The sequence below is a fragment of the Corvus moneduloides genome, chromosome 17 (assembly GCF_009650955.1).
Source record: "Corvus moneduloides isolate bCorMon1 chromosome 17, bCorMon1.pri, whole genome shotgun sequence".
NCBI lineage: Eukaryota > Metazoa > Chordata > Aves > Passeriformes > Corvidae > Corvus > Corvus moneduloides.
This window is the reverse complement of record NC_045492.1, coordinates 3,617,779-3,632,414: the sequence shown is the minus strand read 5'-3', so window position 1 is coordinate 3,632,414 and position 14,636 is coordinate 3,617,779. Positions and strand designations below refer to the sequence as shown.

At 43.4% G+C, this 14,636-nt stretch overlaps 1 protein-coding gene across 9 annotated transcripts in view; it reads right to left on the bottom strand.

Moving 5' to 3' along the window:
* PTPRT (protein tyrosine phosphatase receptor type T) overlaps positions 1-14,636 on the bottom strand; it is a 431,612-nt gene that overhangs the window by 260,546 nt on the left and 156,430 nt on the right. For all 9 annotated transcript variants that reach the window (XM_032126644.1, XM_032126648.1, XM_032126650.1 and 6 more), the window contains exons 3-6: positions 12,925-13,196; positions 6,985-7,066; positions 3,739-3,854; positions 1,652-1,826 (exon numbers count right to left, since the gene is read on the bottom strand). In XM_032126644.1, coding sequence (XP_031982535.1) covers positions 1,652-1,826; positions 3,739-3,854; positions 6,985-7,066; positions 12,925-13,196 — 645 coding nt within the window. The remainder of the gene's footprint in view (positions 1-1,651; positions 1,827-3,738; positions 3,855-6,984; positions 7,067-12,924; positions 13,197-14,636) is intronic.

The window sequence follows — 14,636 nt, the reverse complement described above, 5'->3', positions numbered from 1 at the left end:
AGTTCCAGGCACCTAACTCAGCTTGGAGCGCTCTGATACCTGGTTGCTCTGGAAGGCTGCCTTCCCTCTATTTAGCTGTGGTACAGTCCTAGGTATGCCACTCCTGGCAACTCAATTCTGTTCTAATCATGAACTAATTCCTCCAGATTGGAACAAGATACAGGATCACCGGGTGGGAATTAAAAGCACTTGGCATCCACAACAAGCATTCTCTTCATGATCTGTGTCATCTGAACATCTGCACCACACAACACTCCAAGGCACTACAGAGGCACCTGATGACCAAATGACAGAATCAGCTGGCAGAAAGTAGCACAGTGGACGACTTGATCTCATTTCAACAGCTGCCCTCCATTTTCATACCCTCCATTTAGATCAATAAATTATACCCTGTGAGCACACCCAGACTTCAAATTCCTCTCACCCCAAACACAGGGTACCTCAGGAACTACTCAGCTGCCTTCCGAACGCACCACCTAAGAGCCAGTGAGCATTCCTGTGGTGCAGCTCAAGGCAAGTTTGAAAAATAAATAAATAAGAACCCAGCATAGGGAATAGCCCTTCACCACACACCTTGTGAAGGTGAGATTGAAACACAGCTTGCCTGTGTCAGGCTCTTGAATCATGGTAATTAACATGGCTAAAATCCAAACACCCTTCAAGAACTACTGATACTTCTACTGTGGACTTTAGGGCATCAGCAGAATCAATCCCAGCATTTACTGCCAGCAGCCCTGAGCAGCCTCTCCTGACACAGTGCTCCATCACAAGATTATTTTTGCCTGATAAAATACTGGAAAGGAAAGCAGGTGAAGCTGACTGACAAACTGTTCAGCTGACTACAGTAAAAGTCTCCACAGCCACCATATTTTACTACAAAAGCTTACAAAGAGGGCTGAGTGCAAAGTTTAAATTCAAATATTCAAGATACCAACTTAAACTCATGCCACTTTTACCCTTTTTCCTTATTTTAACATGCATGAAAGAAGAAGGTCCATGTCCTGGGTTGCAGTGTATTCTATTACCATCCTCATGAGCTGTTGAAATCAGGTGGGGCAGTGTTTCCTTGCCTCCTCCCCCCAGACTATCTTTCTGTTCATGGCCCATCATTGTCCTGCCGAATGACTCAGAGATAACTCCCTCCGGACTATCTTCTGTTAATGAGCCTAATCAACACTTGGCCTCATGACTCATGACCCCATTGTGAGATGCTCCACCCAGAGGGAGGAACCAAGCATCCCATCCTGGATATAATCTGAGATTCTGAACACCAGAGACAACCTTTCCACTGCATTTCCAGAGGACAGGAGCTACACAGCCACCACTGGAACTTCTGAGGAAGAACAGACCCTTTTTCTACAGGATCACTGCTTCAGAGGACTGCAGCCACCATTCTGCCAGACTGCTACCACCACCCTGCCTAACAGGGACTCGGGTCGTATCTTGACTCTGTCAGCTTGAACCAGTGTTTTCTTTTAGGTTTTTTTTTCCTTTTCTTTAATTTCCCCGTTAAATTGTTATTCTGACTTAGTGCCTCCCACTGGTTTGTTTTCAAACTAGTACATCCAAGAGAATGCCAATTTTTATACACAGTCGTCCTCTGGGAGGAAAACACTTCTCTTGCATGAATTTGCTGGTTCCATGCTCGTACCTTTCACAATTAACTCGGCGTAGTTGGAGACCCCGGAGCCGCCGTCGGAGCGGATGACACAGCGGTACTTGCTGATGCTGCGCTGCGACGTGTCGGCCACGCTGACCGTGGCAGAGAAACGTCTGTGGTTGACCACTCGAGTGACCATCAGGGCTGTGTCCCGTCCATTCCACTGCTGCAGAGGCAGAGAAAAATAATGCAATAATGGAGACAGGCAGGATGTGCGTTTGTGCATCTAGGTGTAATTAATTCCTGGGGATGTTTAACATCGGTCAGAGCTCTGTGTTCATACTGCTGGGAGAGGTCTCGTACAAGCACAGCTTTCTAAGAGAAGACTTCAGCCATTCCCTCGGGAAATCCACAGGGCTGTGTGAGCTGGGCCTTAAAGAGTCTTATACATAGGTGAGGGGGCTGAGGCCCTGGCACAGGGTGCCCAGAGAAGCTGTGACTGCCCCCCTGGATCCCTGGAAGTGTCCAAGGCCAAGTTGGACAGGGCTTGGAGTGACCTGGGGCAGTAGAAGGTGTCCCTGCCCATGGCAGGGGCTGGGACTGGGTGGGTTTTAAAGTCCCTTCCAACCCATTATGTGAATCTATGATATATTTAAGTTCACACTTCTATGTAATATTTGAGATATATCTGGGCATTTAATGTGTTCTAAGGATAGAAAGAGGGTGAAGGGTCTAGAAGGGAACCCATATGAGGGCCAGCTGAGAACACTTGGCTTGGTCAGAGTAGGAAAGAGGAGACTGAAGTCAGACCTTTCACCAGGGGCTGCAGCTCCTCCCGAGGCACAGCTCTGATCCCTGCTCTCTGTGACCAGGGACAGGACTCAGGGAACAGCTGGAACTGTGCCAGGGGTGTTCAGGCTGGTTATCAGGGAAAGGTTCTTCCCCCAGAGGGTGCTGGGCACTGCCCAGGCTCCCCAGGGAATGGGCACGGCCCCGAGGCTGCCAGAGCTCCAGGAGCGTTTGGACAGCGCTGCCAGGGATGCCCAGGCTGGGGTTGTTGGGGTCTCTGTGCAGGGCCAGGAGCTGGGCTGCATGATCCTGTGGGTCCCTCCAGCTCAAGATATTCTCTGACTCTAAGATTAGTTCCTGCAAAGGCTGCAGAGTGGCATCTCTGACTGTGCAATTCCACACAGTGTAATTAGAGGCCTCACTTGGATGTGAAAATACAACAGCTGAAGGCTTTGTGTTCACCTGGGAAAACACTACAAATGAACAGATTCTGTGAATTTGGCCTTTTCAGATGCAAAACTCCGATTCTGGACCAATTTAAATAAATTGGTTGGATGAGCAGACATCCTTGCATATCCAGCATTCCCCAATAAACCTCTCTACCAATGCCAGGCCACATTTTTCCAACTGGAAAAGGGACAGACAAAGAATTAGCCAGAAATTGTTCTCCACAGTACAAACACCTCAACTTGCTCATTTGTCCAGTTTATTAGGAATTTCAAAGCAAAGCACATTGCTGTTTTGCCAGTTTCCAGTAAACAGTTTTTAGGGTTGTTTCCAAGGCTATTTTCACTAAATGTTGCCGTTTTAGAGAATGGAAAGCAGGTTTCCACTAACAACAGCAATTATTTCCTCCCCAAACTCTGCTTCTCACAGGGAAGGGTTCATACTGCTACAGGTCAGAATTGTTTTTATACACAACTAATTGTAACAGTGGAAAGATTTTAATGAAAGGACCCAAAAAAGACAGAATAACTCAAAAATGTATCTCAGTGGATGCTGAGAACATTTTTAGAGGGTGAGAGGAAGGCAGATGGCATAACAGAGCTCAAGAGAACTTGTTCCACTTCCTCTCTCTTCTGCTTTATAGCTGAGTGTTTACAGGTATGTGGGCATTTGTTTGAAACCAGAATTTTCCTGTCACTGGCCATTGTTTCCATTTTCTGTACCCTAATTCCATGCTTTGTCACCTTAAACTCTTGCCTAGAAATGATTTCAGGCAGTTCTTCAAAGGATGTCGATGAAAAGATTTTGCCTCATCACCAATCTTTCTCTACCTCTGTATTTCACTTGTAAAAGCAAACAAACCCCTGAATTAAACAAGACAAACCACCAGGGCATTACTGTACCTGGAGCCAGAGCTTGTCGTGCTGGGACCACTTCCCCCCAGCGATGCACTGGAACGTCGCGTTCTGCCCCACGTTCACCTCCACGTTCTGCAGCCGTAGGAAATGGGGGGCTTTTCCTGGCAAAAGAGACAAAGGATTGATTGCAAGGGTAGAGCAAGGCAGGACCGGACTGTGCTGCACCCACCCAAACACTCCCCAAAGCCGTGGGACTCTCCTTGCCAAAGTGGCTTTGCAAAATAAAGCTGCCCCTCAGCATTTAACATTTCCCTGCAGAGAGAGGTGGTGATGGAGATGAGGGAGGGTGGCCTAAGGGATCTTAGAGAGCCCTGGCACCTCTCAAAACACAGACTTGGATCACATCACAAGTTCATGGTCACCGGCACAATTTCTTATTGCCTGCTATAAAGAGTAATTGAGTAATCTCTTTTCTTCAGAAAACTATGTTTCTAAAAAGGTCAAAAAAAGCCAAATGCTTTTGTGCTTGTCAAGCATGACTGACCCAAACCTCATTTTCACAAGGGCCTTTTATCCTTTTTCTTTTATTGACCATCAAATACATCCTAGACCTTTAGAATAATGCATCATCAATATCAAATCAGCTATTAAATGAAATATTCATTTAACTGACAGTACTGTATCACTCGTTTAGTTTAAGATCACTGATACCAGTGTTTTGCTGACACTAAATTCAGCATTACTTCAAAATTAAACCAGTGATATGAAAAATGCAGGCACTGATTTTTTTCACAAAGGAACTAGACAGGAGGATTACCTTTCTGATTAAATACCAGACTGAGTTAGGTCTCTATTTAGCTTAGGAAAGTATAAACAAGATTACAGCAGTGAATGCAACACCTTTAAGTGAACTAATTTCTTGCAGGGCTTCAGAAAAAGTTTGTGCATCATTTGAGAAGTTTCAGTAGGACACACTGAATAAACTTACGCCTGAAAAGGTCCGTATTTTCCAACATCTGTACATTTTCAAGTACGATTAGACACTGAAATACATAATTTCAGAGGACATTATAACCTCTCTTCTTCCATTGGAATCAAAACTTCCAAGGGATGTGGGCGTCTGTGGCTGTGCATGGCTGAGACTTGATGTACAAGAGTTTGACACATGAGCAGAGAACACGTCCCTACACCATGTCAAATGGTTTTATCTGCTTCTCCGTCCCATCCAACACACAGCTCACTGACAGTTCCTGACGGACAGGGACTCTGTACCATCCTGCTTTCTGGGCAGCAGGAATTTGCATCAAGATTTACTGGAAAACTCCCTCTGGGGGAGATGCAGAACGTTCTACATGGCATTTCAGGATAATTCTAGTATTTCTGCCTGCAGTCTACAGTGGGCAGCTGTACGTCAGCTACAAATACAAAGGTGTAGAGTCCCACCACTCCCAAAATTCTGGTCCTGAGGTCTGCCCAGCTTCTGGAGCATGGGTTGTCCTGTGATGGCAAGGGCTCATGCACACAGAGTCAATGAGCTTTTAGCATAAGGAAAATGGATATTCCAGTGCATTGCTTCACTGGACAAAGGGAAAAAAAGAGGTAGCACCAGCAATATATTTATTCTTCTGGATTACTGTGTCATCTAGGGGCATTTCACTGTTTCTGCTGGCTTTGGTTTGCCTGCTATGCTGCCATCTGTGAAGGTAAAGCAGAAATGAAGAAATAAGACCAATGATTTCAGCAACTTCCAGGGTCACCAGGAGCTTCATGGTCCCTGTGTTTTGATTTACAACAATTGTAAAACAAATCTGAGGGGCTAAGCTTGTACAAGGAAAGAGAACACGTGGGTGACATTTACCCTGGTGACTGTCACAGCTGAACAACAAAGGCAGCACTGGGAACCAGAGAGGAGAAGCATTTACAGAGAGACTGCAGAGAACTGGCAGCCTGTAATGAGCTCTGTGTGCTGGGGGTTGCAAACAGATTAAAAAAAACCCCAACCAACCAACCAACCCTGTTTGAATCATTTTGGTGTTGAGTCACCAAGACTACACTTAATTTTGAGGAAGGACCTGAAGAAATGGATTCAAAATCAGTTTACTTAATTAAGCAGGGATATAACACAACATCCTGCCTAACTGCTTTAAATCCCATCATTTTCTTGTGGAGGCTTTGCCCCGTGGTTTATTTAGTGGCCTCTTTCCCAGTGAAGGGACCAGCGATCACCCAACACGCTGTGGAAGGCACAGACCATTTGGGGACTTGTCTGGATGATGCCAGTTATCAGCAACATCTGGTTAATACAGACTGTAAGTATTTCTTAATGAAGTAAATGCACCCAAAGGCCTGAGCACTGAGCACATGGTAAATACAAATATAATTTACTTAAGCAGCAATTAAGCATACTGCAGTTATCAAAAATGTCCTGTTAAACTTGAGCAGAACCATGTCTGTCACATTGAATGGCAGATGTTCTTTGACATTCTGATCACAGCAAAACCAGTTGATTTCACTCCATCCATATGATCCATCATTCTTTTCTTGTGAGCAGCTGTCACTGACTTACTGAAACCATGAGCCAGAAAGAGGGCTTGTTAAAAAAAAAAATCTTTACAAGAAACTGTACATTGCATCCATAAAATATACAAAGTCCTCAAGCCCCACTGGAGGGGTGTAAAGGAACCGAACAAGGTCAGACTCAAAGACTGAGGCTCAATGCTTCTTTAAACATGAAAAAAGTAAGTAAAACTCAGCTTATTGTTGTGCCTGCAACAGAAGAAATGTAGCACTAACATTTTTGAACAGTGTAATGGAGCTGCATTAGTTTCTACTTCTGTATAAGTGCAGGGTCTGAATAAGATTTATTTTTAATCTCTTTACAGGCTTTCAGAGCAGGTCTAATATGTTGAGACCAACCCACCTTTGGGACAGGCCTCTTACCAAGGAAACACTGAAACAATTTGTTTGGTTGTTCTTTTCAGAAGTTGACCACACAGGCTGTTTTGAGATGCCTTTTAGATTGTTTTCTACAGCAATAAGATCAAGAAATAATAAAACCGTCAGTTTATTAACAAGTAAAGGAGAGGGAATTCCACTAGCTATAAACTGAGAGCAGCTTTGCCTTTTGCTCAATTTGCAAAGGTAGGTAATTATGCGAGGCTGACTGTCCTTAGGGGTCTTGGAGGAATATAAGACATTTTAGTGCTGACCCAGCTGGGTAAATCACTCCTTTCCACTACAAGCTGTGGCCTATAACACACTGGTACAGTCAGAAAAATAAAGAGTGCTCACTGCAGGGATGGGCGAGAACTCTGACTTCATCCACAGCTATGTACCCGGGGTGTCCTTTCAAAGAGACAGATTCAAATATCACCTGAAACACAAAAGAAAAAAAAGATTCTGAAAAAGAACATTTGCATGAGTAATTTCAGCAGTCGCCACATTCCGCTGTTATTCCAATGCCTGAGTCATTGGAGGCATTTAGTTAATAACAAAGGGATACCAGGGCAATTCAGTGTGTGAATGCAACACCAAATCTGTTGGGGATGGAAAACAAAGACTTAGAGCAACACTCAATAGAATAGAAGCAACACTCAATTGTCCTCAATAGGACAACTCTGTGCATCTCTGATTTGGAGAAGGAAAAAGTGCCCTGGCTATATTCCCCCCCCCTCCATTCATCTAAGCACCAGTCCAAGAACATTAAGTGGATAATCATCTGATATCTTGTTCTCAGCAGGCCTTGGACAATTGGAGAAAGCACTGCACGAGATAGAATTCTCTTCCTGAATCAGTGACCATGCATGGATTCTGCTGGAGAAAACCTTGATTTGCCGTGCAGGCCCTTGCAGTACTAGAAAGTAAATTACAAGCAAAGGATGACACTGGATTCCGGACTGAAATAAGATTTTCTCAGATATAACGGTGTTGTTTCTGCCTCTCCCTGGATTCCACTAACATGATCTGAGAAGGAATATTCTTAAAAAACACGTAGAATTTCTCATTAATGGTACATTAACCAACCTTTTCCTTTTTTGTGTACCTGTATTATGAAAGCATTCCAGTAATGTGGGCCTGAAAATACAGGTATTTCATCACAGATTAATAAAAATCTCCTTCTTTCCTGTAGGTTTGTGATTTTTACCTGAAAAATTGACCTGAAGTATCTTATTATAAAAATAGATGGACTATCAAAAAATCAGCAGTGCAGGAAAAAGAAAAAACAATCCAAACAACAAAAAGTAAAAATCTGATAGCGATCATTAAAAATAAGTTAATTGTTGGAAAGTGGGGCAGTGGAGGGGGAGATCTCAATCTGAGAATCAACAACAGGACATGGAGAAATGGAGAAAAGCTGAGTCAGGGCAAGCTCAGGTTGGGCATTAGCAAAAGATTCTTCAGTGGGAGGGAGATCTGTCCCTGCAGTGCCCCCCCAGGAAACAGGCACAGCACCAAACCTGGCAGAGTTCAGGGGGCATCTGAAGGACACTCTCAGTCACATGGTTGAGTTTTCAACAGTCCTGTGAGGAAGGAGCAGGGAGTTGGATTTAATGGTCCTTATGGGGCCCTTCCAACTTAAGTCATGCACAAGGAACGGGAAGTTTAGAGATGTCAAGCCATAATAATAATAAAAATGCAGACTGATGTTAAATAATCAGTGATGCTACCTCCCAAATTAGTGATTCTCTTCCCAAAGGAGTGAAGTGCTATCCTTTAATACGTTAAAAAAATGAATGGGTGGAGATGTAATGGGTGCTGTCCTCTGCATTTGAAAGGGAAATTCCCAGTCTGACTCCATCTGACTAAAGCAATGTTCACACTGTACTGAACTGCTCATTTTTGCATGAGTAAATAATCAGGTTTCCAAGGACAGAGTTAGTTACATGTTCAGCCAGCACAGCTATTGCCATTAGAGCAGTGTCCTGGTGCTGCTACTTGTTCCATAGGAGAAAGTACTCCAGTCATTTCTAACTTCTAAAATTCCCTACTAGAACACAGAGGTAACTATTTAAAGCCAGTTTTCAACAGTTCTTTGAACTGTTGCATTCCCAGCCTGTCACTGTTCAGCCTTCCCTTTATCTCCTTCATCAGAAGACTTAATACAGTAAAAGGTTCAACTGTCCAAATGCTGCCCTGGCTAAATATAGACCCAAAATATCCTTCTGAACTACAGAATTGCTGTTGTTAATTTTTCTTTGTATTTGGGCTTCCAGAACATCGTTTCTACTTGAGTTTCCATGACTTCCTAAGGTCACTTCCCCCATTTCAAAACATAGATGTGAGATCTCCTGAAAGACATCCATAAGGAAACAAAGGCATAAAAACGGGTAGAACAAAAAAAATAAACAGGTGAAGACAAACTAAGAAAAGCTCATAATATGTAGAAATAAAGTTCTCCTCCAGAGGAGACTGGACAATAATTAGGCTGCCCAAGAAACACTAGGAAGATAAAATAATCCAAAAAACCATTAGCAAGTGTTTTGTGTTATCAAGGTCCTTGATAGGCTTTTTAGGGACTGTATAAAATAAGAATATAAAATAGGAGTCTTTAGTATGGAAATCATAATTACTTTAGCAATTAAATAACATTCATGATAAAAATTACATTTACTGGGAAGGTCATGCAAGGCTCTACTGCAGCTCCCCTCAGACCTGAATTCAAGTGCAACATTACAGCTACAAAAATCTTATTTTAGTTTTGCATTTGTGAAAAGTCATAAGCCACAACAAAGTAATTCTCAATTATCTGCAAGTCAAGAACTCAAAAAGTTCTCCAGGGCATTGGCATCAGCTGTGAGTGGGTGGCAGAAGGAAGCACCAATATATGGAGAATTGCCTTTGGTTAATTACCAACACGTACAGCGTCTTTAATACAGCACAATACAATTATTCCAGGAGCAACCAACTCAGCTTCTAAAAAATCCCTGTCCACTGCTGCAGAATCCACTTAGTAGAGGAATCCTTTCAACTCAAGCAATATTGTTTGACTGTTTTATTCTGTTCTGCTCCACACTCAGATGTTCCTGCCCTTTCCCAGTTCAAACTTACACATTATTGTCTTTTCGTGTGTTTTGAAGCATTTCATCCCTGTCAAAGTGAGAAGCACAGAAGCACCCAGGCTTTCCTGAAAACAGGGAATTGAGACCCAGCGTGAGGAAAAGGCAGGAATTAATGTTTCTGGGGCCCATTTCTGCAAATCTCACACTCAGTATCACTCATGTCCTTTTAAATTCAGTTGGAAACGCAGCACAATGGTTCAGACATGCAATGCTTTGCTATTAACAACGCTTGGCATTTAAAGTACTTCTCAGAAATTAATACAGTTGACAAAATACAAAACTTCACTCTCAAAAAAACCCCACATTCTTAAATGCTCCTGAGACCTGCAAATACAAAGTCACTTCATGTTTCCCTCCTGATAAACGAGCCCCTCTGCAGCGCTGTGATTTACCAACAATGTCTGTGTTAGCAGCGTAGCCCAGCTCATCTGCAGCGCTACAACAGTTTTCTCCCGGCATGGATCAATAACATTCCTTGCTATACATCAAAAAAACACCTTCCTGGCAGACTCCAGTGCTGCCCTTGGTGCATTCTGGGACTGAGTTCATCCTTATGGCAAGCAGTAATTCAAGATTACACGCATTACCTTTCTCCAAGAACCATTAGAGCTTTTTCTCGCTACGCTGAGAAACATTTGCAGGCTGGGAATTCAAGTACAAGTAACTCCAGGGTAGACATGATAAATCTCCCCACATTTCTATCTCAGCTAAGTGCTTTTGCAGCCAGGTGACTCCTATGACCCTGGCACAGAACTGCCAGACCTAAAACACGACCTCTGACATCTGGTTTGGGTACCAGTTTTCCACTAGCCACATCTCCAAAGTTCAAAGTACTTGACAAAGCCCCAGACCAGGGCAGAGAGCTTCAGATTTTTTTGACTGGCTGAATTTTTGATGCACATCCCAATCCAGGATGGTGTGGTTTCTGTGAATTAGGATTATAACCGACGTTTTGCCTGATGCAGATTTCAATATTTAGGGAAAATGTTGTTTTTACCCGGTCTTTTCAAAATACAGAACATGCTGTCAGGCCTCTTGTGTAAAAAGAGTTCTCCAGGAATACAATTTTGATTTAAAGCTGACAAATAAATGACAAATGTGAGGGTGGGGAGGCCCTGGCACAGGGTGCCCAGAGAAGCTGTGGCTGCCCCTGGATCCCTGGAAGTGTCCAAGGCCAGGTTGGATGGGGCTTGGAGCAGCCTGGGCTAGTGGAAGGTGTCCCTGCCCATGGTAGGGGGTGGGATGAGATGATTTTCAGGGTCCCTTCCAACCTAAGCCATCCTAGGATTTTACTAAATAACACTCCAATGGCTCATTCTAGTTCCTGAGTGTGAAACAAGTCTCTCCTCAGGCAGCAGCACACCCAAGTTTTGTCACCCTCCCACCTCTGGACTTATTTAGCCAGAAGTGTCACTTTAGGCTGCCAAATACCAATAATTTTTTTCTCTTCATTTTTTTCAAGCTTCAAGCTCTCTTTTTTCTTTTTATTTTTTTTTAAACCTTGCTTAAATGTAGAAATTCACAGGACTACAGACCAGCAACAAGGTGATTTATAAAACCAGAGACTGAGATCAGTCTACTAGACCCCCATAATACTAGGACAGATCTCAAATTTTAAAAGCCATGCTTAAGGAACAAAAATACAAGTATGACAAGAAGGAAACATCACTCTCACTCATCACAAAGTTAGTAAGAAGCCCCTTGCATTTTCTAGGAAGGAACTGCTCCTGGGCAGGTACTGCTGCCTTCTAATCCATTCATTTTTGTGCTGCAGTGGAAAATTCTTGTTTGATTTAAAGGATTTTCTTTTGCCCAGGAAAAGCAAACTTGACCTGCCAAAGCACTTGTAAAAGACCTAAGTGAGGCTCAGGAAGCCTCCTATTGATATATCAGAGAGCAGGATCCCTCTTAGTGTGAGATCAGACTGCCTTTTGCAGGTTTTTCAAGCACTGGTTTTCTGGTGAAAGATCATTTCTGTTATCTCTGTGGAGCACCTGCTATGAAGAAAATTCTGGTTGATGCCCAGGATCACGTTAATATGAATGGAGTAGGAGCACTCCAGTGTGCCTTCAGAACAGTCACAAGTTGTGCACTGCCCTTAAAACACCACTTTCCACACATTTGCATCTCTTTATCCTTCCCTCTCGCCTGCCCGGTGCACTCTGTGGATTCTTCTGGTATCCACAACTCTTTCAGAGGCAGAACATTAAAGCATCCTCCTTCAGCTCAGATTTTACAGACCTCCTACCCAGTTATTAGAAGCAAGAAAAAGAGAAGCTTTCCTACCTGCTGGTTTTTATTCACAGACTATTTGCTGCCTTTTCATGGCCCATTCTATCCTGGTCCCTATCTCACTCATGGCTTTTGTTAGTATCACATGGACATCAGATCTCCTGCAAGGTTTAGGATGCAATTACCTCCTAGGGTTTTTTTTTGGTGTGTGTCTTGAATATAAAACAAGACAAAAGTATTCCTTCAACACAAAAAGTAGTGTGTGAGCCTGTTGTGTGCAAAATATCTAACTGAAATTAAAACAATGGCTGCAAAGCTGCCACATGAAGTGTGGACAACTAACAAGTAGGTGTAGAACTAATATAATCAAAAACTACGGCAGCCATTACATTCCTCAGCTCTGCCCTTGCTTAAGAAAAAAAGTCTTAGAATAAATAAAGCTGTGCTAGAAAGTGGAGGAACTGAGGATCTGGTGAAGAATATACACATCTGACACCATGGTACAAGAGTTTATTAGTACCTTATGTCCGTACACCCCTCATGTAGGCACAAGATGCAAAGCCAAGCCAACAAATGTTCCTTCTTATGGAACCAACCAAGGTCCAAGAATAATCCAGGCAAATTTATGCTGAGTACAGCTACACATCCAGAAACTCTGTTGTGTTCGCAGTTGCACAGTGCCATAGGAAGTGCCAATACAAGTGGCAATTTCAACATGAACGAGTGGGTCATGTCAATAATTGACTCTCATCCATCACTCTGTGGCCTGTCAACAACTACAGAAAAAAGGTGAGGAGGGAAGGAATACGTCAAGTTCCTATATAACCACTAGAGGTGAATTTATTCTGAGACGAAAACTCAGGGAGGAAGGTGTTGATTTTCAAAACTAACAATAGACATCCAAAGGAGAGAGACAGGAAAAAACATTACAAACCCCTACCTGATAAAAATGTGGCCAGAAGGTGCTGATGGCCAGCTCTGCCTTCACCCACCCTTCGGTCACCACTCCCGAGACGTTCCAGATGGGATTGCCCTGGGGCCCCCCGTTGACCTTCACGTAGACGTTGAGGGAGCCGGGGCTGGAGCGGTCCCTGCTGGACAGGTAATAGTGGAAGTCGATGCAGTGAGTGTCATTTTCCTTCAGCGTGGGCAGCAGCAGGTGAGCTTTCTGCCCCGATGCTCGCCCAGAGCTGTTCACCATCATGAAGGAGCCTGCAGAGCAAAGAAAGAAGAGAACAAAGGGTGGGTTTGCTTGGATTTTTGGTATAAACAGCTCCGTTTGAAAAGTCAGTGGTTCCCTCGCAAGCCACAAAACAAAACATTCCTCTGAAGGAACCAGCTGTTTGATGCCAGTTGTTAGGTAACAGAGAGAAAGGATATTAAAATTACAGGGTATATATACCAGTAGATTCAGGGCCAGCTAGAACCGCTTTAATTAAATAACTTGCAAATCAAAATAAAAATACTGTCTTGCTTGTATTATTTTATCACCTTGTGATCACACAGTCGCTCTAAACAAAAACACATTCCCACTTCAAACAACAACCAGGTTCTCCTGCTGCATACAGTCCCCCAAAAGCATATTCAACACAAGGTAACAAGTGACAGGATGAGTGGAAACAGCCTCAAGTTGCACCAGGGGAGGTTTAGATTGGATATTAGGAAAAATTTCTTCATGGGAAGTGTTGTAAAGCAGTGGAACAGACTGTGGAGTCACCATCCCAGGAAGCGTTCAAGAAATGTGTGTATGTGGTGCTTGAGGATGTGGTTTAGTGGTGAGCATGGAGCTGGTGGCTGGGTTGATGGCTGGACTTGATGATCTATAAAGGTCCTTTCCATCACAGTTTTATGATTCAACACAAAAACAACAGACCAAGCTCTCAGCTGATATTTGCCCACATGGCCCCAACACTCTTCATCCCAATCCATACCTGTGAACCCTGGCACTCGAAACTTTTGAAGGTCACGTTAAGAAAACCCCAATTTTCAGAGCCCAAACAACTGAGGCTTGTTTACAGAACAGCAACATCTTGACTCGTAATAATGCAACAGGACAATAATTCTTGTGGGAGGGAAGGGTAGGCTGAATTTCAGGAAGGAAATGTATACTGATGCAATTTATGAGTTTGTTAACCTGGAAGTCTGCATCATATTAACCGTGGCACTTGATGTTGAACTCACATTTGGATTCATCAGGCAGTTATTTTATAGCACATTGTGTCTCCACTCATCTCCTCACAGATCCATCAAGGTGACGAATGCCAGCAGTAAGGGAGAACATGATGAGAGTTACTCGATTCAATTCTGCTGAAAGGATCTCCTTTATGTGGGTGCAGACACTCAGAAAGAGCTAAAGAAAACACCGGGACTGGGGCAGGGGGAATCTTTGTGTCAGCAGCCAGGCATGACAATTTTTAATCAAACACAGCCCTCTTGACACTCCTGGCTCTGATGCTGCTGCCAAGCCATGCTACAAATGTATTTGTCTGCTGGCCTCTTGCAGTTCACAGAAGACTGAGTTTGAAAAGCCCTGCCTCACTTCTGACCTATTGACTTTCCCTCTTCCTCACCATAGCAGGTGATTCAGATGAGCCAGGCAAACATTTGGATCAATTCCGCGCAGTGAACAGTCACATATTATAAATTTATAGC